At 46.9% G+C, this 22413-nt stretch overlaps 3 protein-coding genes across 3 annotated transcripts in view; 2 read left to right on the forward strand and 1 right to left on the reverse strand.

Annotated features, from left to right (window-relative positions):
• The first annotated feature begins 6 nt into the window (after positions 1-6).
• Positions 7-937, forward strand: LOC102045344 (cytochrome b-c1 complex subunit 8). Its single transcript, XM_005418818.2, has 2 exons — positions 7-239; positions 703-937. Exons 1-2 carry the CDS (start codon positions 86-88, stop codon positions 795-797), a joined length of 249 nt encoding a protein of 82 aa, XP_005418875.1. The 5' UTR covers positions 7-85; the 3' UTR covers positions 798-937.
• A 4136-nt stretch (positions 938-5073) lies between these two features.
• On the forward strand, positions 5074-6936 carry LEAP2 (liver enriched antimicrobial peptide 2). The gene is made up of 3 exons (XM_005418819.1): positions 5074-5153; positions 5578-5729; positions 6606-6936. Exons 1-3 carry the CDS (start codon positions 5097-5099, stop codon positions 6640-6642), a joined length of 246 nt encoding a protein of 81 aa, XP_005418876.1. The 5' UTR covers positions 5074-5096; the 3' UTR covers positions 6643-6936.
• A 3193-nt stretch (positions 6937-10129) lies between these two features.
• Positions 10130-22413, reverse strand: part of AFF4 (AF4/FMR2 family member 4) — a 24942-nt gene continuing 12658 nt past the window's right edge. Inside the window, 11 exon segments of the mRNA XM_031066845.1 lie at positions 10130-12477; positions 13027-13247; positions 14042-14085; positions 14778-14871; positions 15529-15600; positions 16003-16139; positions 16279-16342; positions 16866-16963; positions 17964-18201; positions 19671-19759; positions 21793-22413. The exon segment at positions 21793-22413 is cut by the window's right edge and continues 14 nt beyond it. Coding sequence (XP_030922705.1) covers positions 12359-12477; positions 13027-13247; positions 14042-14085; positions 14778-14871; positions 15529-15600; positions 16003-16139; positions 16279-16342; positions 16866-16963; positions 17964-18201; positions 19671-19759; positions 21793-22413 — 1797 coding nt within the window. The 3' untranslated portion in view covers positions 10130-12358.

The raw sequence follows: 22413 nt of genomic DNA on the forward strand, positions 1-22413 counted from the left end.
GCTCGCGGTGCCCCGGAAGGCCTCGCCGAGGCAGTTCCGGGGCGGGCGGCGGCCATTGCGCTGTGACCGAGGGGACACCGCGGCCATGGGGAAGCACTTCGGGAATCTGGCGCGGGTGCGCCATGTCATCTCCTACAGCCTGTCGCCCTTCGAGCAGCAAGCCTTCCCCAATGTCCTGTCCCACGGCGTCCCCAACGTGGGCCGCCGCTTCGCCTCCCAGGTGTTGAAGGTGGTGCCCCGTGAGTACAGGGGGGGATTCCCTCTTTTTTGTACCTCCTTCGTAGTGTAAACTTGGGGAGGGGGAAGCACTGGGGCAGGGTGGGGGTTGTGGGATGTTGTTGTGTCGCTGGAGGTAGGTGCTGTGCACGGTGCAGTGTCTCCTCACTGCGGTGTCCCCATAGTGTGAATATTCCATTCTCGCAGTGTCCCCGTGTGGTGAAATCCCCTTCTCCCACTGTCCCCGTGTTGTGAAGTCCCCTTATTCCAGTGTCCCCTCCCTGCAGTGTCCTTTTTAGGTGTCCAGTCACTGCATCGTATGCCACTTTATTGTGAATGCCCCCTTACTGCAGTGTCCCCTCGCTGCATTATTCCCTTAGAGCAGTGTTCCCTCGTCCCACTGTCCCTTTATGGAGAGTGTCCCTTTCTAGCAGTGTCCCCTCATTGTGGTGTCCCCTGACCGAGCCTGTCCTCTGTCCCTGGCAGCCCTGGCCCTCGGTTACCTGATTTATTCCTGGGGGACGCAGGAGTTCGAGCGGCTCAAGAGGAAGAACCCGGCTGACTACGAGTGCGACCAGTGACCAGGAGCAGTGCCCAGTGACCAGGAGCAGTGCCCACGTGGCTCCGGAGCTCCCCGGGACCTGCTGTGCTTGTTCCCACGGCCGGAGGGGATTAACAGGGAGATAAGCCTTGGCTAATAAACTGTAACTTTGCCCCATGACTCTGTGTGAAATCCGTGTCTTGAGCTGTTTGAGGTGAGGAGCATCAAATCCCTTGTCTGGTTCTCTCTGTACAGGCAGATAATCAGGCTGAAGTTCCATGTGCTCGGATGTTTTATCTTAGAGCACTTCCAGCCTTCGTAATTCCTGTTTCTTTGAAATATTTCTCAGTATAAAGTGCAACGAGGGCTGGTTTGAAATTGTTCCTTGTCCCCTTTATTTTTCCCATCACTGGCCACTGCTTTTCCTCCAGCCTTGAGATCTGTGAAAAACAAACACTCCCTGGTTTGGTATTGATTAAAGCTGGATGGGCTGGCTGGTGGTTTGGGATTTGGGATGGACCCTGACCTCTGGCTGGAGGCTCACTCTTCATGGGAGCCCTGGGCAGAAGATGAAGGGGAACAGGTACAGGCTGCACCAGGAGAGGTTTCATGTCTGTGTAACAAAGGAATTTTTTCCAGTGAGAACAATCTGTCCCTGGAACAGCCTGGCGGTTTCAGGAGGTGACTGGACGGGGTGCCAGGTAACCTCCTCTGGGCTCCCTTCCCACAGATCCTGCACCAGCTGATCTGCCAAGGTCCCTTCCAACCTGGGCTGTTCTCTGATCCTATGATTCTAATTACCTAGTTATGCTAATGTTAATTGGGTAATTAACTACACTCTGATATCTGATCAGTGGTAAGAGGCTGCATCAGAACCTTCTTGAAAACTGCCAGTAGAAGCAAGACTGTTTAATGCCTGAAGATGATTAAAAATCAGCTGCTGGTAATAAAGTTGACACAGGTGACAAAATTCACCCCATGTCTCTTGAGTGTAGAAACACCTTCACTGTTGGAAGCTCAGAACACCTGGCTGGTTCCTTTATCCTAATTTTTTCCTCGCAGTGTTCCAGTGACTGCCTCCAGCTCCCACCCCATGCAGAGCAACACGTTGAGTGTTCCTGCTGTGCTATTCCTGGAGCTGTCCTGGGGGTTTATCTTATCTGCAGGGCAGGAATGACGTTTCCCTGTGTGCTCAGGGCTGGGCTGTCAGGAAGACAATGATGCTCTCACTTCAGGAAGCTGGGGTGATGCAATTTTTGTAGCTCAGTGCTGGAGTATTTTGGGGACCAGAGCACGTGAGACCCAGCTCAGCCTCTTTGCCCCAAGCACAGCCTGAGGTTGGCATAAGTAGCAATAAAATCAATCAGCCAGTGCTCCCAAGTTGTCCCAAAAATACTCTGTGCTTAACTGCATTTTGGGTCACTGGTATTTTCCAGGCAGCTTAGGCAAGTGGGGAGCAACAAACTGGCTGCTGTGGCTGTGAGCTAGCAGAGATGTATAGAGGCAGATTTATCCCAGAAGAGACCTCAAAGCCCATCCAGTGCCACCCCTGCCGTGGGCAGGGACACCTTCCACTGTCCCCGGCTGCTCTAAGCCCTGTCCAGCCTGGCCTTGGACACTTGCAGGGATCCAGAGGCAGCCACAGCTGCTCAGGGAAATGTGTGTCAGGACCTCACAGGGAACAATTCCCAATATCCCATCTAACCCTGGCAGTCTGAAGCCATTCCCCCACGTCTGTCACTGTGTGCCTGTATAAAATCCCTCTCCCTGAGCCATTTCATTCAGAACGTGTGTCCTGCTCACAGTGCCCCCAAGAGCCGCAGAGCTGGGTGGCCTCAGTGACAGCCCCGTGCAGCTGTGCCTCAGCAGCTCTGTCACCCTGTGCTGTCCTAGCACCGCCCGGGGCTCTCACGAGGTCCCTGCTCCTGCTCACAGACGGCTGAACCGTGCCTGGCCCAGGGGCCAGACCAACGCAAACAAAGGGACAGAGGGGCAGCGGCACCGCGGCCACGCGCCGGCCACGGCAGGGTCAGCACAGAGGGACAGGGTCAGCACCGAGCTGCTCCACAGCACCCTGCTGCTACCCTGCCCAGCCCTCCCCTGCCCCTGCCCCATCCCGACCCTGCCCTGCCATCCTGCAACCGTGCCCACCCATCCTAATCCTGCCCTGCCAACCTCCACCTCGGATGCAGGCCCCATTCCCAGCTGGGATGGCTCCTGCCAGCCCTGTGGCAGTGGGAGTTCAACCCATGGGCATTTCAGAATCCGAACAAGGGGCTTGAGAAGTTTTCACTCATTTATTTCTGTTCTCCTTTGGGCAATTATTAGAAGAGCAACATTTTGTGTTTCTTTTCTCACATCTCTGCTGTGGGGTCTTACTGGCCTGTGGGAACTGAGGGCATGGAAAGGACCAGCTCAGTTATACCCTTTTTTTCTCCCAATTTCTTGCACAGAGGAGTTTGCTGCCTGACAGGGACAGTCTGATGCTATTAGTGACCCAGAGGGACAGACAACAATTCTGATTTATCATCACAAAGTACCAGCTTTCCCCAGCCAGAAACGCTGAGGGACAATGACTTACAGAGCGCTCTGCTGCTCTTCCAAACCTTGTGCTTCATGGAAGTTGTCAGGGCTCCTGCTGCTTGTCCTCCTTTGTGTTCTGCACTAGTGCCTGATGGAAACAGCAGAAATTAGAACTCAGTTACATGAAAAGGAAGGCCTCCATGGGAAAAACAACTGAGAAGTTCCCACCCAAATATAAAATAAACTTTTTAAGTTCAGCTACTTGTCTGCCATGGTTTACTGTCGCATTTCCTTCCCTTAAGATCCAAGAAGGTGAAATAATGAAAATTTTGATTCCTCCTCCCAGAAAAGCAAAACCAGTAGGGCAGAGGAAGGCGTGTAAGAACCATCCCATGATGGGAATGATTGAATAGTGTTGTACACTGTGCTGAGAAGGTTTTTCTTTTCATCCAGGGAAATTTGGGCTAAGGGGTAATCATCTGACATCGCAGCATTATCTTAATCTAAGTCAGTTGCTCTCCACGCTGGCACTTGTGCCTTCATATTAAGCAATCAGAGAAATAGAGCCTGTGACATCCAGATCTGTATTTGCAATTTAGCTAAAACAGTTCATTAGACACTTATTACTTTATAAAAGTATTTACTTGAATTCAAACAGTGTGTTCCAAAACCTGCACACAGTGACACAGGTTTCTATATCACTCTGCAATCTCAGATGTCTTGACCTGACAGAGGTGGGTGCCAGCAGAACCACAGTGTGGTTTGGGTTGGAAAGGCCCTTAAAGCTCTTGCAGTTCCCCCCACCTTCACTAGCCCAGGTTGCTCCAAGCCCCATCCAACGAGATCCACAAGATCCCACAGGTGAGGAGCCACAAGACACTGGGACAGGCACAAGTGTGTAGGCAGAGGGGAGAGGAGATGAGAGGCACCAGCTGTGCTCACACCTTTCTCTGCTGCTGCAATCTCACCCCACAATGGAAAAACTGAATGTTCCTCTCAATGACAATGAGCCCCTCCACCCCCAATGGAGATGCTGGCACTTCTGGAAGCCTGATGGTGAGTGACACAGCTGGGGCAGAGATGGCTCATCCATGAAACCACAGGCTGCACATGGAGTCCTCAGCTCCAGACAAGCCCTGAGCAGCCTCTTCCATTACTTACCTAGAGATTATTATCTTTGACACTTTGGGATTCCTGGGGGAAGAGCTCTTTGAGTTATCACACATTTTCCCAAACCCAGCTGGAAAGTGTTACATCTGCTTTTTGGGCACTGTGTGCCTGGAAATAAAGGTTAAGCAACTTCCTTACGGTTCTTTCATGTACCAAGAGTGAGAAACAAACCAAAAGCACAATTCTCTGCTCCAAATCAGCTTGGTAAGACAACCCTTACCCCTGGTTGGCTAACTCAGAGCTACAGAAGTTAAATTAGGCTTTTGATCTTGACCACAATAATTTGGGCCAGCCCCCCTTTTGCTTACAAATAGACCATGGAGTTCTGGTAACATCTTAGGAGGGCTTTAAAAAAAGGAACAGCTGGCACAAGGGGTCAGCACAACTGACCAGACAAAGTACAAGTGGGAGGGGAGTAAATCATTAGCTCGAGTCAGGCCTTGAACCAGATCACTGCAGCAGATGTAGACTTAGCAATTCTCTCTTGCTCCAAAGCGAACTTTGCTCCTGTAATATCTGGCAGCTGATGCAAAGATAAGAGAATGAAGTCTATAAAAATGTAGCTGACAGTCTGGGAAGTCCCTACTGGAGCTCTTTGTGCCTCCTCTGCCCACGGCTGCTCCAAGTGACAGCTCCCGCTGGGAAGATGCACTGGTGGAAAGTGATGGCAGCCCTTCTGCTCTGCTCACTGCTGCTCAGCCAGGTAAACTGAGACCATACTGAAATAAACTATGTAAAGGGATAATTCAAAGGACAGGCAGTCCATAAAAGCTGTTATGATTTGGATGGACAACTGGCAGGAGTTAAGACGTGACAGCAAGGCTTTTTACAGGATTCAGCATCATAAAAATGTAGTTACTGCCTAGTGAGTACTGGGCTACTCTGAGCCATAGCTCAGCCAGTGATTCTGCCTTCACTCCCAAGAAGATGAAAACCATCACTGATTTGGGTAGATACTTCTTTGGGGTTGGGCTGCAAGCTGTGCTTTACCCAGAGGGTGGTTCAATCTGCAAATCAGAGCGATTTCAAGTTAAGCTTCACTTAGAATGAGGACTGTTGACCTCAGCAGCAGAACAGGGAGCTCTGCAGCTGCCACGTGTGCTGACAGTCACCCTGCCCTGTTTCAGAGCCACGGCGTGTCCCTGTCCCCGAGGCAGCCCCAGGCCCAGCCCCGCAGCGCCCGGCAGCGGCGGATGACGCCCTTCTGGAGAGGGGTGTCCCTGAGACCCATCGGGGCCTCGTGCAGGGACAACAGCGAGTGCCTCACCATGCTCTGCAGGTAAGCACGCTCAGCACACTGCTGTGGGCAGGAACTCCCACCTGGGCTCCTCCAAACGGGATCCAGAGGTCGCTCTGTGCATAAAAAAAGATACCAGGAATAGGGATGGGGTAACAGCCTCAGACTCTTTAGTAAGCAGAACAAACAGAGCAGAGTCCAGGCCTCCCGAGTGCCAGCCCCAGTCCTTTCACTGCAACCCCAAATAACCCGGCTGGGCAAAGAGAACAAAGGGCTCCAGACAGCTTTTGGGCAATTTATAGACATTCCCATTAATCCTTCCTTCTAAAGCATGTACTAATGAAAAGTGAAAAGCTTGTATTGATATCTTACTCTAAATTAATCACTTTAAGGTGATTATATTTAAGCTCATAGTTTAAAAAGCAACTACAATATCAAAAGCTATTTAATTCTCATTAGGCATGAGCAAATTGTCCAACTACATATAAATTGATTAGTTAAAATTATTACTTAATTACTTACTGAAAGGTGATTTTCTGTGGCACCTGTTGTACACATACACCAGCACTCAGAGACAAGATAGAAAATAATCATTTTCTACTATATGTAAACAGCACTAATAGATAAGTATATCCTATTATTAATGAATATTATTATAAATAAGCTTATTTTATATTATAAACTATCAGGATAAGTAAGTAAAAAGGACAGGGTGGGTGGGCTGCTATGCTATGTTTGCGATTCTGATGGAAAGCAAAGACCAAAAAATGAATCAAGACTGAGTAGTTGAGGGGAATACAGAGTGCCTGAACCCAGCACTGCTGGCACAGGGACACAAAGATGCACCTGGGACCCCTGGCAGAGCCTGGCAGGGCAGCCCCAGCCCTCAGTGCCTCACGATGTCTTTTTTTCCCCCAGGAAAAACCGCTGCCTCCTCTCCACGGCCTCAGCGTGAGCTGGCACCAAGCACAGCCTGCACTGTTACTGCTGACCATGCTCCACACACTTGGGATGTATTTATTGACTGCTCAGGAGCTGCAAGGGCCTCAAGCAAGCAGAGTATTTAATATTTCTGTCACATGCGCTGATGAAAGGACTTCAAGGAGCTCAAGAGCATCTCCTCCCCAGCCACGCCTCTGGAGGCCTCTGGCCAAGCTCAATAAAAGGACTCTGCATCTCCTGCTCGTTTGGTTTTTTGTAATGTTTCCTATTATTTATTTGAAGGTGTGAATTAAAATATATATTCAGCAAAGCAGCTTGGTTTTCCTTGTATCTTGAGCAAAGTGAACGGTGAGCACAGAACTAGGGCTCAGTTCCAGCCAGACTTTGGACATTTATCCTTCCCCCTGGCAGGAGCTAAAGTAGATCAGACCCCATCCCCTCCCAACCTGGCTCTTATCAGCCCTCTGATAAAGCCCTGTTGGAAAGAGGGAGCCAAACTGATAATACTGATAGCAATTCCAATATCCTAAATATATCCAGCAATAAGTGGAATGAGAACTATTTACTTTTAATTACTTCTAATCAAATTTACTTAAATACATGTCCTAGACTGACTTTTGCCACTGACCTTCTCTCCTGTCTTAAAATGAATTGATCAAAATGCTGTTTTGATGTGTTGGATGTCGACTTGGAGGCTGAAAGACAAAAAAAAATATCAGCAAGTCTGGACACACACACTGGATGCTACTTTTCTTTTGTTTCACTGAGCAATAGGATCAACGAAAGAAAAATCTGCCTAAAAATGCACTTCCAGGGAGGAGAAGGCCCCATAAAACAGATACAAGCACAGGGGGTTGGAAGTTTAATACAGAAAATCTATTTGATATTTATTAAACTTAGTTTCTCCAGTTACAGTTTTGCATTGTACAAAGCATTTTAATGACACAGTAGTTAAAAAGATCTTTACAAATTGAAATGTGATACCCTTTTCTCCAAATATTTTAATTGCCATAAATTTGTTTAAAAATACACATTAAACGCATGTTTCAGACACTAAACTTTCTATAATCTCAATACCACAAAATACATAGAATATACTATACAGATGTGGAAAAAATCTAGTTAGTATATAATACTTTGCTCACCATTAACAGCTTTATTACGTGAAATGCACATACTGACTTAGAAATCCTAATTTTGAGCCCCAAAGTACCCTTTGAAATTTCAAATGTATTGCAACAAATAAAATCACAGTTTGTTTCTATTTTTTCTGGTTTTGGTTGAAGACAGATGCCCAAATCTTTTGATAGAAAACAAAATGTAACACATGGACTTGTCATGTACAAAGCATAAAACAGAGACATCCCATTTAGTTACTAATAGTACCTTTCTGTAGGATTAATCAGGGCTTCATTTATAAGTGACAGGTTAAAAGTTACCTCCCCTCCCCAGCCCTCCCCCAAAAGAAAAACCCCTTCTTCACCAAATAATAATTTCAAATAAGATAAAGGATTTTTAATAAATATATAAGCACTTTATCCTCCATATACAAAATTTTTTTAAAACAATTTAAAAGGGGGACCAGATACAAATGTCAGGAACTGTGCTTGGAAAGTCATGCCTGGTCCTTGGAGTAGAGTTTGGGATGTGGAATGCCAAGGCAGCGCCAGGAGCCGGTGCTGGGACAGGGCTGGGGACTGGGGCAGGCTGCCCCAGAAGGGGCACACAGCCATCCATGGGGGATTCAGCTCCCACGTGGAGGGGAACCATGGCCACACCAAGCCCAGCTCCCTGCCACGGCAGCTGCAGCTGCTCCAGAGCAGCCAGGGCTGAGCCTGATCTGCCTGGGGGAGCCCAGCCCGGGAGCCCTTCCCTCCCCAGGGGCACCACAGCCCCAAAGCTCGGACACAGCAGGATCCCACTGCCCCTTCCTGCCCCTCCTGGAACAGCTCTGGACCTGGGTGAGTTGGTGAGCAAAGCTCTGGCTCCTCTCCGTCCTACAGGATGCCCAGCACTGACCTCACTGCTCGGGAACTGGGGTTTTCCAGAACACTGACACAGCACAGGGAGAAATTTCAACCCTGACCCAAGGATTTGTCGTGAAGGTAAGAATTTGGAAGTTGTTTACTCCCCAATGGGTAATTCAAACTTGACTTGCTCAGGCCCTTGTGGATCTGCCTCAATGGAAACACTGCAGTGACAGCAAAGATCTGTTCAGAAAATGACATTAAATACAGCAAAGGTAGTTTCTCTCTCTCTCCAGCAGTTTGCCTTTTGGGCAAACTCCATAATTCTCTGCCTACGGCTTTATTTTACTTGCCCCAGGCAAGTGCTACATCATTCCCATAAATTCTGACTCTCTGTGTGTTGGGGCCATTCATAAATACATTTCAGGGCATTTTTTGTTACCACAGCAATCAAGCCTCAGCAATCTAAAGGAATATACATTGCACTCCTGGATAATATGCAATATTTATCACCAATAAGATGGTGACTCAGCACTCAATAAATAATATATCAATATAGTCAGTTGCACCATAATCTAAAAACAAGTATAACATATACTTTGGACAGACTGAGTCATATATATATACATATATATTAAAAGACACATACAATACAAATTGCATACTGCCATCGAAGCCAAGGAGAGCCATCCATCCGCTCTGCTTTATGGCTGAGATTCAAATCAAAACAAAACTCTTGGGCTGGTTTACTCTGGGGTCCTGAAGATTTGTTTGGAATTATAAATGGTTTGCACCTTTATCACCTGGAACTTGCAAGTCTGAGAGCAAAGTCAAACAGCACAGATAGCTGAGCAAGCCTAGTCTGATTGAGCCATTTTTAAGATTCACCAACTGGGGTCATGATCAGCAAGGGAATTAAAATTACAGCACTGATATGTATTGATCCATATTCCCTGTCCAGGGAATCATTTGGGAAGCCAGGATTGGGGAGTCCCTCCTTAGTCACTCCTGTGACCTGCACTCCCCCTGTAGTCCTGGGAGCTGCCCAGGACAGGGACAGAGCCCTCCTGCTTTGGCAGAGGGATGGAAGCCTAGGACTTAATTGCTTTTTTTTTTTTTTTGGCTATAAAATCTGATCAAGTACAGAACTTTCCTCTTGGAAACAAGGGTCAATCCCAAATTAAGATATGCTTTTGGAATTGTAAGGTTTGAACTGATCTGTTTGCACCAGCCCCAGCCGCACAAGGCATTTCCTATCCATCCCCAAGCCCCTGCAGATCCCCTGCACGGACACAACGCCTGGGACAGCACTCCAGAGGATAGGCCACCATGGAGCTCACCCTTCAGCTGGGACACCTCCAACCAGCTCAGGTCCACATTTTGACATGATGCTAGAAAAGCCTTCTGGTTGTTTGGAGCCAATTTCTAAGATCCACTGCTCTAGGGATAAGCAATGCGTTTTCAAGGGGCCGATTTCGTGTGACACCAAAAGGTATTTGTGGGACTCTAGTTAAGGAAAAAAAATTCCCCGAATGACTGTGCACAAAGGAGCAAGCCAAGAACAGCCACGCTGGCTAGTGCAGCACTACACACAAACCCACCCACGAATGCAACTTCTACCAAGGGATTTCTCAGCGTCAGAGGTGTGCGAGGCACTTCAGAGGAGGAAAGGAAACACAGCTGACAGTGTCCCATGCCCACGGCGGGGAGTTTGAGGGTACAGAGTTCTGTCTCCAACAGCAAAGACTAACAGAAAGGTGACCTTGCACAGTGATTCCATAAAAAGGATGCTCCGACAGACCTGAAGAGTCGAGTCAGGGAGAGCCCCAGGTCTGTCCCCCGTTTGTCAATCCGGACGTAGCAAAGCTTTTCTGGAAGTACAAAACACGCTGGGACGCAAAGGAAGCTCTATGAAGATGCAGCTACCTTGTAGTAGGTTACTAATTTGCAAAACTTCTAAACTCTTAAAGCCCATAGGACATACTGCAGTACTAAGGAGCGTAGAATTCTATTCCTTCTCTCGAGGTTGCCGTGATTTTGGCACTTAACTACACCTACACAAAAAATTTAGTGCAATAATTTTCCTGAACATGCACGTTCATATCTGGTACAGAATAAAGGGTTCAATGGGAGAGAAAACAAAGCAGCATTCCACAATCTCACTCCAAAGGATTCAGAGTTGGACTCTGGGGAAGGAGACCACCACGATGAGTCAGTTTGTGTGACAGACACCGGGACTTTGAAAAAGGAAATGGAATTTTACCCAAGTACTGCAGAAGACCACTGCATACAGTATACCTGGTCCTGCTGTAAAACATCTTGTAAACAGTTCATAAAATCTTCATCTAAAAGTAAGGCATAAGGCACACCAGACATGTTGGGGGCACTAAGCAATACTGAAAGCAGTAGCATTTGAAACCTTTAACTCAGACAAGCACCTCACATGGAAAGGTACTTTGGTTTGCACTCGGAGAGGGGCCACCTGCAGCTCCACCACCCCTCTGTGGCACCCAGCAGCCCCCTCGGGAGTGGACGTTACGTGACACGAACGGGACCTTCATTAGCACGGGGTAAAGCCAAGTTTGCCATCCATCCTGCACAGAACAGTGCTTCCTGCAGGAGCAGCTCTGCTCCCACCCCACGGTGGCTGCTGCACTGCCAGCCTGTAGTGTCCATCACCCAGCAGACCCTAAGAGGACAAAATGGACCTAGAGTTCTACTAAAGATTCCTGGTTTCTCAGTCAATGGAAAAGATGCAAATGACCGTTCTGGTAGGAACTGAGCTACTCTTGGGTTTGGAACCAGAAAGTTCCCCGATTTCGTAACTGTCAAAAAGTGACAAGCATGGAAACAAAAGGTATTTGAAATGAAGAGATGCAAAAAAGCACGAGATTGTCCTTTTCCAAAGCCTTTCCTGTTTGCATCGCACCCATCAAACTGAAGGTCATTCCTACACCATTGCCTGGACGTTACATTAAATGCAAATTACTGTAATGTTTTGTGATTGTTATAGTGTTAATCGATGGCTTGAAGCTGCCTTGGAAACAATCCAAGGCAGATCCAGCTAAATATTTTTCCATATAAATTTCTTTATAATTCATTTAAATGAAGTATCTCAATACGTAGAAGAATATCTGGAACTTTTCTATTTAGTACAAATTCTGCAATAATAAATCTGTAGTTGTCATTTATTAGTCGACTCATAGGCATTAGGCATGAGAAGTATGGTGTCCCTACTCGTTAGAACCTATCAACCCTAGTTCCTTTTACAGGCTCTACCACCACAAGACATTACAGAGTAACAAAGCTCACAAAGTACTTAAATAAAGTGTCTAGGTTTAATTTCTAAGTACTCAAAAGGGGAAATTTAGGGAAGAAGAAATAGCTAAAACCAGCCCCAAAGGGGGCTTTTCAAAATTAAAATTAAAAAAATTAAAATAAATAGGATTTAAACTGACTATTCATGTATTGTGACCGGAATCCCAATGATCTATCCATGACAGATCAGCAAAACTACAACTTTTACGTAGCAAATTTTCAAATATTTAAATAACTTAAACCGGGAATACTGGAGAAGTCCGTGAACCAGCTGATTTGGGGTTAAACACAAAACACAAATGAGGATGGGAGACATGGGAAAGCATTCCTTGCTCTTAGTGTCAACTAAGCAATGTGTTATGGCAGTCTTCCTTATTGACATGACACAGTGTTGTGGAGAGGAATCAGAGGCAGCTGAAGAGGGGCTGGGCCAGGCTGGGCTCCTCACTTGGCGTCCAGGCGCAGCCAGTGCAGGCCCTGCCGCGTGTAACGCACCAGCTCCGTCATGATGCTCGTGTTAAACACCAGGGGCCCCATCACCTTGTCCAGTTCTGCAAAGAACTCTGCAACAGCACAAACACACGTTAAAGGAGCACGCTTGGTAACCACACCCAACCCCAGGTCCCAGCAGCCATCGCTGGGGTGGAGAGAAAGGGAATGAGGAGAGGTGGGGGAGTGGGGAGTCAAGGAGAAAGGTCACTCCTAATCTGTGTCTTTGCTGTTCTGCACAAGACTGCTTGGAAACAACTAAACCATTGCCAAACTTCTTGGTTTTCCCCTAAAACTTATATTTGACTAGTTGAAAATAATTAAACTACTGCCAAACTTCCCTAAGAAGTCTTTACTAAAGAATTTCAGAAAGGGAAATGCATCAAGTTCCTCTTCCTACACTGAACATTTCACAGGAAACACAACAAAGATTTTTATGTCACAACTCCAACACCACCTTGACAACCACAACACCCAGCCTGGGGTTTCCCTGCACCCCAAGGTGTCACTTTCCCCCTGATTTTGCAGAGGTTCAGCACCCAGGGTACCATCAACAGAATCCCAAAGCCTGGGAGCGTTCCAGCCCCTTCTGGAGGTTTCCATCCCCCCGAGGCAGCCCTTACCTTTCTGTTCTCTTGAGAGCTGTTCTGCTTGTTCCCAGATTTCAGTGGCATAGAGGAAGTTGGAGGTGACCTGGACGTAGCTGGCAGCCATCTGATGGATGCGCTGTGGGATCGTCACCGAGGACCCGCTCCCTGAAGGGTTGGCTGCCCCGGAAGAGTAATTTCCTGAATTCCCTGGAGACAGCTTTGGAGAGACTGGAGATGGCATCCCAACAGGTTTGCTGCTCACCCACAGGGCAAGATGGAATTGGAAAGGCAGAAATGCACCAGCTTTAGACACACCATGCTCTGAGATGTCCCCTAAGATCCCTCTGCCCACACTCAGGGTGTGGGATGGGAAAACACTCCCTTTACACACCAAAAATCAGTATTTGCTCTACAACAAATGGAAATCTCGAGCTGGGAACTGCTGAGGATCCTCCAATAATTATTTATAGCTTACAAAACCTAATTACCAAACTTCAGCATCTCAGAATTCAATAAAATCTTAAATTCATTGCTTAAATGAACCTTAAGAAAAAACTACAGCTACCTGGTAACTCCACTGCCAGAATATTGCATTGTATAACATTATTGCAGATAACACAATGGAAATCCAAAGTGCCTCCACCCTTAAACTCATGGAATAATTTATCAAAGGTTCATTATTGGGTTTAAAAGTGCAGAAGTAATTGCTAAACTATGGAACAGAGAATCAATCCTGCAAGTGCTGGTAACCTCTGGCCTTGAAGCACTAACAAAGCTCCTGTTTGGGGGAAGCAGCATTACATTAAACACCAAAACTCCCTGGGATAAATGGTTTGTGGGTTAGTGGCACACTGCTCCTTTTTAGCCTGACAAACCCTGCAGAGCTGCAGCACCTCCCTCCACCATGATAATTACACAAAAATTGGATCAAAATCCACACACTTCAAATAATCATCCCAAAATCCGCTCCCTGAGCCCCCTGGCACACAGGAAATGGAGAAAACATCCTTTAAGTTGAGAAATAGAAGTAACAGCTTTTACCACTCACCTTCCCATACCAGGTGATGGTGCTTGAGAATTATTGTAGCAATTCTGTGTGGGGAAAAAGACACATTTCACCTGATTTGCGCTTATACTTTCACTAGTTACATTTTATCTGCTTGTTTAATTGGTTCTTTTTATGCAAGTTTTTTTTCATAGTTGTACTTTGAAGTAATGTTCTCAATAATATCACAGTAAAGTGTAATTTAGGGAAATATCCTTTTTTACTGATAGCCAAGACACAAATTAAGGGGTTATTTTAGCAAAACAAACAAGTATTAGTCTATTGCCCCTTCTGGGAACATTTCAGTTTTTTTCAGCCCTTTAACAGAAAGAATCTGTTATCACTGGCAGTGAACAATTAAAGATATCCCAAATCTGAGAGATTGGGTATGTGATGAGCCTGTTTCCTCTCAGCACTGAGAGCTGGAAGCTTCAGAATCAGCTGCACAGAAATTTAGAGAAATTCATGGATAATTTCCCTAAACCCAGCCAACATCCCACTGCAACCTTCTCCTTGAAGCCTACTACATGTATTAAAGAAGATCAAATTAACAGAGCTGTCACGCCAGGACCAGCAGGGTCATGGTTATTAAAGCTCTGCCCAGCTTTAATACACCTTCAAGTCCAGTTCTAAACAGGTGTTCACATGCAGCAGTCTGAAATTGGATTTGGGAACTTGAAGTGACGTAGAGCTTCCACACCATTAGGTTTTAATGTTCAGAAAATACAGATGCAATTACCTTCAGATGTTCAGTCAGGGTTTTGGAGTATTTCAATGCACTTTCCTTTTTCAGTTTGAAAAGCCTCAGGTACAGCAGAGCTTGGCACCGAAGGCTGCCCAAAGACAGGACAAATCAGTCACAGTTAAAGTCAGGTTTATCTCAACTCAATGAATTTCAAAAATCTAATAGCTGTGGTCTTGATGTTCTCTCTGCCAACTCAGCTCTCAAGTTGTAACTCAACCAGAAAATCCACAACCACCTTGAAATCCTGAAGGGAATTCAGAACTGGAACAGCTCCATGTGCCTCGAGCTGGAACTGAACTCTCAGTGCTGCTGCTGGGCTTGGGAGGCACCACCCAGTCCAGGCAAGGGCTTCATTTACTGCTGCCTGTGCCAGGACACCCTGAGTCCCTGCCAGGGCCTGCCCTCTGCTCTGCCCTGAACCTCTGGTCCTCCACACCTTCTGCAGCCTCTCCCTCAGCCTCAGGGCTCCTGCCAGCCCCCAGAGCCAGTCCAAGAGTGATTTAGCCCTGGCTCAGAGCTCAGGAGGCACCTCCTGCTCTCACCCTGCAATGAGGCAAAGCCTTGGCCCTTGCTGGCAGCATCCCCACTTACAGCCATCAGGCACAGATGAATGTTTGTGTACAGCCAAGTGGAAATCTCCTGTGTTTGGCTCAGAAACACCCAAGAGCTCAGTGCAAACCAGCATTTTGTGTAGGTAACAGATATGAAATGCAGGAGGGCACTGCAGAAGTCCCAGCACACTCACCAAAGCACTGCCAGCCTTTTGTCCGCAGCCGTGGCATCCGGGGCCAAGTAATTCTTCAGTTTCATAGTGTACCTGCAAAGAAAGGCAGCAAATCAGCCCCAGAACAAAACCCACCTTCAGTTAGCATTCACAAAACACTCATGTTCTCAAGAATTTTCCAGTTTCAGCTGTCCCCACTGCTTTAGGAACATCTCTCAGCCCCAAATAAAGCATTGACTCAACAGTAACCAGAATAATTCTGCTCCTTGTAGGTCACTCATTGTAGAGGGACTTGAAGCCTCAGCAGAAGTCACCTCCCCGTTCCTGGAAATGCTTTAAACCCCAGCAACTGGAAGGTACTGGTCACTGCTCCAGTGTTACTGGGAATGACAACAGATCTCAAAAACTGGGGGCAAAACCTCTGCACACCTCAGAGCTCAGACTCCCTGAGCTCCCTCCACCCACCTGCCCCTGCAGGAGCCCTGCAAAGCTTACTTGATTAATTCCACAGTTTCTGAATACATAGGGAACGGGGACTTGGATTCCTGAGCATTTTTCTCCAATGCATTCCCACACTCAATGAAGGACACGACAGCATCCAGGTAGTACACGGCCTTCTCGAACCTGTCCGACTGCAGAGGGAGGGAGAACACTCAGCACCAGAGCAGCCAGTGCCAGGGAGTGCCAGCCCAGGGGCAGGAGCGTGGCACAGGCTGCAAACCAGCCCCAGGATCAGGGCACACACTGGGGGGGCACTGCTGATGCACTCACCAAAGCATCTGCATTGTGTTTCAGCTTCTTTGCTTCCTGCAAATAGTGATCAGCTGAGTAAGTCCTGCAAGAGAGAGCATGGACTGAGGCACTGGAGCCACCCATTGGCACCGCCTTTTGTAACTGCAGCTCCTTGATGCTGCCACACTTCAGGGCTTTTTCTGCTCTAACTCAAGCTACAGTACACTAAAACTGTTTAAAGGAATCTGTCAAATTAGTTAACTACAATGATAAAATTGCTAAAAGTAGTTTCAAGTTAATTCTGTGGTTTCAGGTAATTCCAACAGTATTTCAACCAAGTTCTTAAGCAGAAAGTTATTTTACATTTGGTGCAAACATAATTTCATCTGTAAAGTGAATTTTAGAAGTGCTTTCAGAGCAAGCTGACACCAGAATTGGCCCAAATGAAACCTCAAGTCTGCACAAGATGGTGAAATACTTGTTTCACTTTCTTTTCAAGGTATTTCCTTTGACAAGGAGCTTGTGTGTAACATCTTCTGTGGAGCAAAATGCCAGCTCTGCTCCAGGGGAGCTGCCTGTGCTTGAGATCCAGAGCCCCAGAGGGAAAGGGAATTTTCTGTCCTTACCTATCATCAAAAACAAGCTTTGCTCTCCTCGACTTCACACTTTCAGTGGCCTGAGCAGAGGCAGGAGGGCAGCTGGAGGAATTGTTCAGGATCTTTTCCTGGAAGGGAAATCCATGCCATGATTACAAGAAAAGCATTTGTTGTATAAATTCCCCCATGGCTTCCCCACTCCCTCCAGGAAGGACAGGCTGCAGGAGCTCTGGGAATAACTGAGCTCCCAGGATGCTCCCACAGGGCTGGGCTGGGCTCCTGCTGCAGGGGGGAGGGTGCAGCCAAGGCTTTCCAGATACACCAGGGGCAGGAAATCCCTCCCTCCATCTCACCTGTCACTGTTTCTAAATCCTGCTTTTCTACTCTAACAGAGATGAGGAGGATTTGGAGGATTTCTATCAACAATACTCTCTCTGAATGCCTTTGCCTTGAAAAACTCACACAGGAGTAGTTACTCCTTTGAGGAAGACATGAGTAAGCACACCTGAGTATAAAACAACAAACATATCACAAATTAACAGCTGGCTGGGGGACATTTACATTTTTTTAATTCCATCACATCTATCTTCCCAACCTAAATCTCTTACAGACCATTTTCTGCACCATCTCCATAACCATGTTTTCTCCGCTCCAGCCACAGAGAGCTCTGTGAATTGCTGAGCTGGAGTTGAAATAAATCTTTCTACAATGTCATAAAATGAGAGAAAGAGCTTCCCATCCCAGCAGTGAGCATGGACTGAGCTCCTGCTGTCCTCTGAAACCAGGACAAGCTCTGTGACTGCTCTGAGGAGACCAGAGCAGCCTCACAGTTCCATTTCCAGCTTTAGTGATGTTCTCATTAACCATCTAAATAATGAACAGGCAGCACCAGTCACCAGGGGTGACTAAACCCATTCCTCTACTAATACAGGAGTCTGGCAGGATAAGCATTTGTATTCCATGATCTCTCCAAGGTGTCTTCTCATTTATGGCCTTCCAAGGCACTGGAGCTCTATGACAGGAAACAATGCACATCCCAAACTAATGATGTTTTAAACTTAACTGGAAATGGTTGTTTAGATCAAACTAAACAAAATCCAGGAGGCAGGGTCAGAACCAGCCCCTTACCTTGGCTTCCTTGGCACTGCTGGACCCCTTCCCCTCTGTCTTCTTTTGCTTGGAGGAGGAGCTGCTCTTGCTGCCACTGCTGCTCTCCTTGCCCGGGTTGCTGCTGGATTTTAGGGATGAGGACTGACTGACTGTTCTCTTCCTGGAGCTGTGCTCCTGCTTGGAATCCTTCTGCAGAGCTGGGGCAGCAGGGGAGGGAAGCAAATCCTTCTCTTTAACAGCACTTGGCTTTGAAGACCTGGAAAAGAGGAACAAATTCAGGGGTTGGGTTTCTTCCTTAACAAACAAAACCAAAACAAACAAAAACAACCCCAAAAAACAACACACAGAAGTCTGATTTTTAAATCTCTAACTAAACACCTTTTTCCCCCCAAGATTTTTACAGCTTTAGAGAAAAGCAGAATAATCCTCTCAGTGAGTAGCTTTCTCCAAAGCCAGATTGAACTTGTTTTCACCATTTTATTTGTTCTGACCTGAAAGCACAGGCAAAGCCAGACAAGCTCTAACCATAAAACCCCACCCCTGCACCAGTTCTGTCCAAAAACCATCCCAAACCCTCCCAAATTTCAGCAGTGGGAGCCAGTGCCAGCGCCAGGCTGTCTGTGCACACCAGCCAGCCAACAGCTCCAGGGAAAGATGCTCCAGATAAAGCTCTGGAACCCAGGGAATGGGAAACTTCCCCAGCACAGCCTTTCAGGACACTCTCACTTGGCTGCTGGCTATTCCTGCCCTCCCACCATTAATATTTTTACACATTATTTCTGGAAAAATCGTATTTCATGTAATTAAATGTCCTTTAGAGAAGTGCACTGGCAGTCAGGCAAACAACAGAAAAAAATCAAATATCAGGTAAAAATCAAACTATCCATTCATTCTACACATGTTTCCTAACAAACAGTAAGACACTGTTTAATTCAGAAAGGGCAAACAAAAGTTGTAGCATCCAAACTGCTGCAGCTTCTCACACCTCTGTAATTTGGCAATTGCTCACTGGACAGGAATATTTTCCATGACACAATTATACCAGTTTTCATTCCCTGAACTGAAACAGAAGTTTCAAAATGCAGTGGAAAAAAAACTTAATCTCTCCTGTGGATCAATACTGACCAAGAAATCAACCAAATAAAGGCATAATAGGTGTTGGAAAAAGCATGAGGAATCCAGAAATAACATATGAAACAATGGGACTGATCTGCTCATTCTGTACTACCTTGCTTTGGTATCACTCACACTTTTCTTGCACTAACAAACCAAGGAGATGGGAGGTAAATCCATGGATCCAAAGCTCAATGCCATCAGCTTCCCAAAGAAAGCCAGTTCAGGAGTTTATTCCCATTTAAAACTTACTAAACAGAGAATTACCAGATGGGGTTAATTTAAAAACACAGATTTTGATTTCTAGACCAAACCCAAGCCCCACTGTGTATCAGAGAAAACCAGGAAGGAAATATTCCCTTCACAGAAGGGGTCACCTCATTTTGTTATGGAGCACAATTGTCCTTGGCCAATGTTTTTGGGGATGGAAATTCATTTCCACCAATTGCTTGTAGAAGCTCTGAAGTAAATTTGTTTGAAGGGCAAGAAAAAATGACATTTTACCAATTATTTGAGGTAAACTTGGGGTGGGAGAGAGGAGAAGGGGGGAAGATGAGCACCATTCTCTCCAGAGGCACCCTGACCCTCAGAGCAGGAAGAGCAGATACTCACTCCCTGCTGCTGGAATTCTTGTGTCCTGAGGGAGCTTTTTCTTCCAGTTTCGTTTTCTTGCTTTCACTGGCTCTGTTTTCATCCTCGTTCTGAGCAAAGCAAATGAGAAAAACATCCAGCAAAGATCCACATTTACACATCACTGGGAGTGGAGTATTTCACACAGAGACAGCACTGAGCAGGTGTTTCACAGTTAATACAGACCCCCAAACCATGGCCCATCCTCATCCTTACAAATCCTTACCAGACCCTGACATTGGAACAGAATGAAAATCCCAGTCTGGCTGCTACATTAAAAACTGATAAAAGCAGCAACAGCCAAGCTGTTCATTTCAACACAGATAAATTACAATCTTGAAATCTCAGGAAAATCTGCCAAAGGCTTTGGCAAGACCAGGAGACAGATTTGATGCTGTGGGGTCTAAAGAGGTGTCTGAGGAATTTCAGGAAAGGGTAAAAATCGAATCAGTCTATTAAAGTCAGCTCAGAGATGCTGAAGATTAGGTATTGATATCAATTTAAACCTCAGGTCACAGGGACTTGAAGGTAAATTTCTAAGATGTCTTCACTGAGCACTGGAGGGATCAATCCAGTGAGTAAGAGGGAAAATGGGGCCTCACAGAATAAATCATCTGGTAACAAACCCCAGTTTTGTTACTGATGCTGCAACCTGACAATTGTGATCAAGGAAACCCAGGAAATGTAGAAAATCAAGTGGTGGCACTTGGGTTTGGAGCACAAACTTAAACTCAGGGTGGGGAAAGGGGTTCTGTCCTTGCCTCACCCAGGTTCCCATCCTCTCAGGAAGCAGCAGAGCAACCTGAGGCTTCACAACATTAAACCACCACTGGTTCCTGGGATAAAGCCTGAATTTAACTGGTCTCACCAAAGCTTTGTGGTTTGGATATGAGAGCACAGATCTTTAATACTGTAATTCCAAATGTGTGCTTAAAGGCAAAACTGGCCAAAGAGAGAGAAGTCAAGGAATTCAGACCCACTGGAACATGTGAGTGCATTCCCAGGAACATCAGGAGCTATACAGCAGCACCTGCAAAAGTGATTGTTCACTGCAGTGGGCAGAGTTATTCCCTTTTTACAAAAGCAGATCATTTCTCATGCCAGAGAAAGCAGGAATCTCAGTTAGGAGCAGAACAGGATAAATCTGTTTGCAGTTACATGTCAGGGCTCCTGCAGGACACTGACTTCAGCCAGGGATCCAGTTTACTTTGGTTGCTCAGTAGGAAACTGGTGTAATTGGGATGATCCATCTCCTTGAGTGACTCTGGGACTGATCTGCCACAATCCTGGGACTGCAGATGTCAACAATGCCTCCAACCCCTGTCAGATCCCTTGGACATGGTAAAATGGAGTGGTCAGAGGGACATCCAGAGCAGCACAGGGATTTCTGAATCCCTTCCCCAGGGCCTCATAGCCCTACACTCCTGGAAACCAGACTCCCTGGATCACTGAGCCCAGCTGACAGCCCCAGCTTTGCCCTTTATCCAGGGTCCCTGTGCTGAGCTTTCAAAAAGCAGTTTAAAATTACACCAGCATTGACTTCTCACATTCCCCCCTCCAAGAGTATCCCTTCTGTTCAGTTCCCCCACTGACTGCTGCCATTTTACTGCCCCCCAGCCATCCTTGCCTCTTACTTCTAGCTGAAAAGATGAAATCCTTTTGGGAAATATTCAGTATTCTTATGGAGACATGACCCTGCTCCCAGTAAAGCAGCACCTGAGATGTTTGCTGCTGCTGCCATGGCCCAGGCCCAGTCCTGCCCCATCCCCTATCCTGGCAATGGGCATTTCCATGGCTCAGGGAGCTGAGCCAGATGAAAACTGACTTTTGGGGTTTTTCCCCAGGTGGATTTCCCATTGGACCAGCTGCCTGAGCTGGCCTGCAGAGCACCAGGGCTGGTTCCAGGGAGGCAGAGAGGGCTGGACACAGAGCTCAGAGGCACAGATTTGTGATCTCCCTGAGCTCTGGCTACAGGGCTGACACTCCCACAGGTGTTTCTGCAAGAAAATCCCAACAGTCTCCTGTACCAGCACAGGGCCTGCCCTGAGCTGCCACCTGCACTCTGGGCTGCCCAAGGGCTCAGGGGACAGGGAGCTGTCCTCACCTGTTTGTGTTTCCTCTTGCCTTTGGTGGAGCCCTTGTCTGAGGGCAGTTTCTGGCCCTCCCGGCCGTGTTTCTCCGGGGCGCTCTTCTTCTCCGCCTTGGCTCCCTCGGGGTCCTTGTAAGGCTTCCCTGGTATCCTGGATAAGAGGCTCAGGTCAATCTTCACAATGAGTGGGTACCTTTCATCAGGATCACTCAGCGGGGACAGAAGCTCTTTCTCTTCCATAGGAGAGAACATTCTTTGCCGGAAAAAGCTGTCATCCTCCTCCATGGAAGATTTAACAGGAGTCCTATTGCTCTCAGAGTATTTGGGTGTTTGTGAGGAAGGAGGCAGACTCTCATTTTCATCTGAATCAGAGGATGAGGTATCTGTTTCGATGAATTCCCTGGATTTCTGGGCAGATTTGCTCGAAGCCTTGTATTTCTTTTTCTCTGTTGTAGGTCGAGGGGAAGACTTGGGCTCCTTCTTTATATTGGGTTTCCTGGAGCCTTTGGTGGCCGCCTTGTGCCTGTTTGAAGGGATGTTTGTTGCCATGTCTACTGGGGTTTCGCTTTCTATTTTAAGACCTCCTCTGGGCTCTTCCACAGATGTCTTTTCTGCTTTCTTGGGCTGTTTTTTCCC

This window comes from Geospiza fortis, unplaced genomic scaffold (assembly GCF_000277835.1).
Source record: "Geospiza fortis unplaced genomic scaffold, GeoFor_1.0 scaffold55, whole genome shotgun sequence".
Classification (NCBI taxonomy): domain Eukaryota; kingdom Metazoa; phylum Chordata; class Aves; order Passeriformes; family Thraupidae; genus Geospiza; species Geospiza fortis.

Bases quoted from the DNA above. Each gene is read 5' to 3' on its own strand.
- LOC102045344 (XM_005418818.2), top strand. From the start codon at position 86: ATGGGGAAGCACTTCGGGAATCTGGCGCGGGTGCGCCATGTCATCTCC. The intron at 240-702 runs GTGAGTACAGGG...TGTCCCTGGCAG, and splicing joins GGTGTTGAAGGTGGTGCCCC to CCCTGGCCCTCGGTTACCTG.
- LEAP2 (XM_005418819.1), top strand. From the start codon at position 5,097: ATGCACTGGTGGAAAGTGATGGCAGCCCTTCTGCTCTGCTCACTGCTG. The intron at 5,154-5,577 runs GTAAACTGAGAC...GCCCTGTTTCAG, and splicing joins GCTCACTGCTGCTCAGCCAG to AGCCACGGCGTGTCCCTGTC. The intron at 5,730-6,605 runs GTAAGCACGCTC...TTTTTCCCCCAG, and splicing joins TGCCTCACCATGCTCTGCAG to GAAAAACCGCTGCCTCCTCT.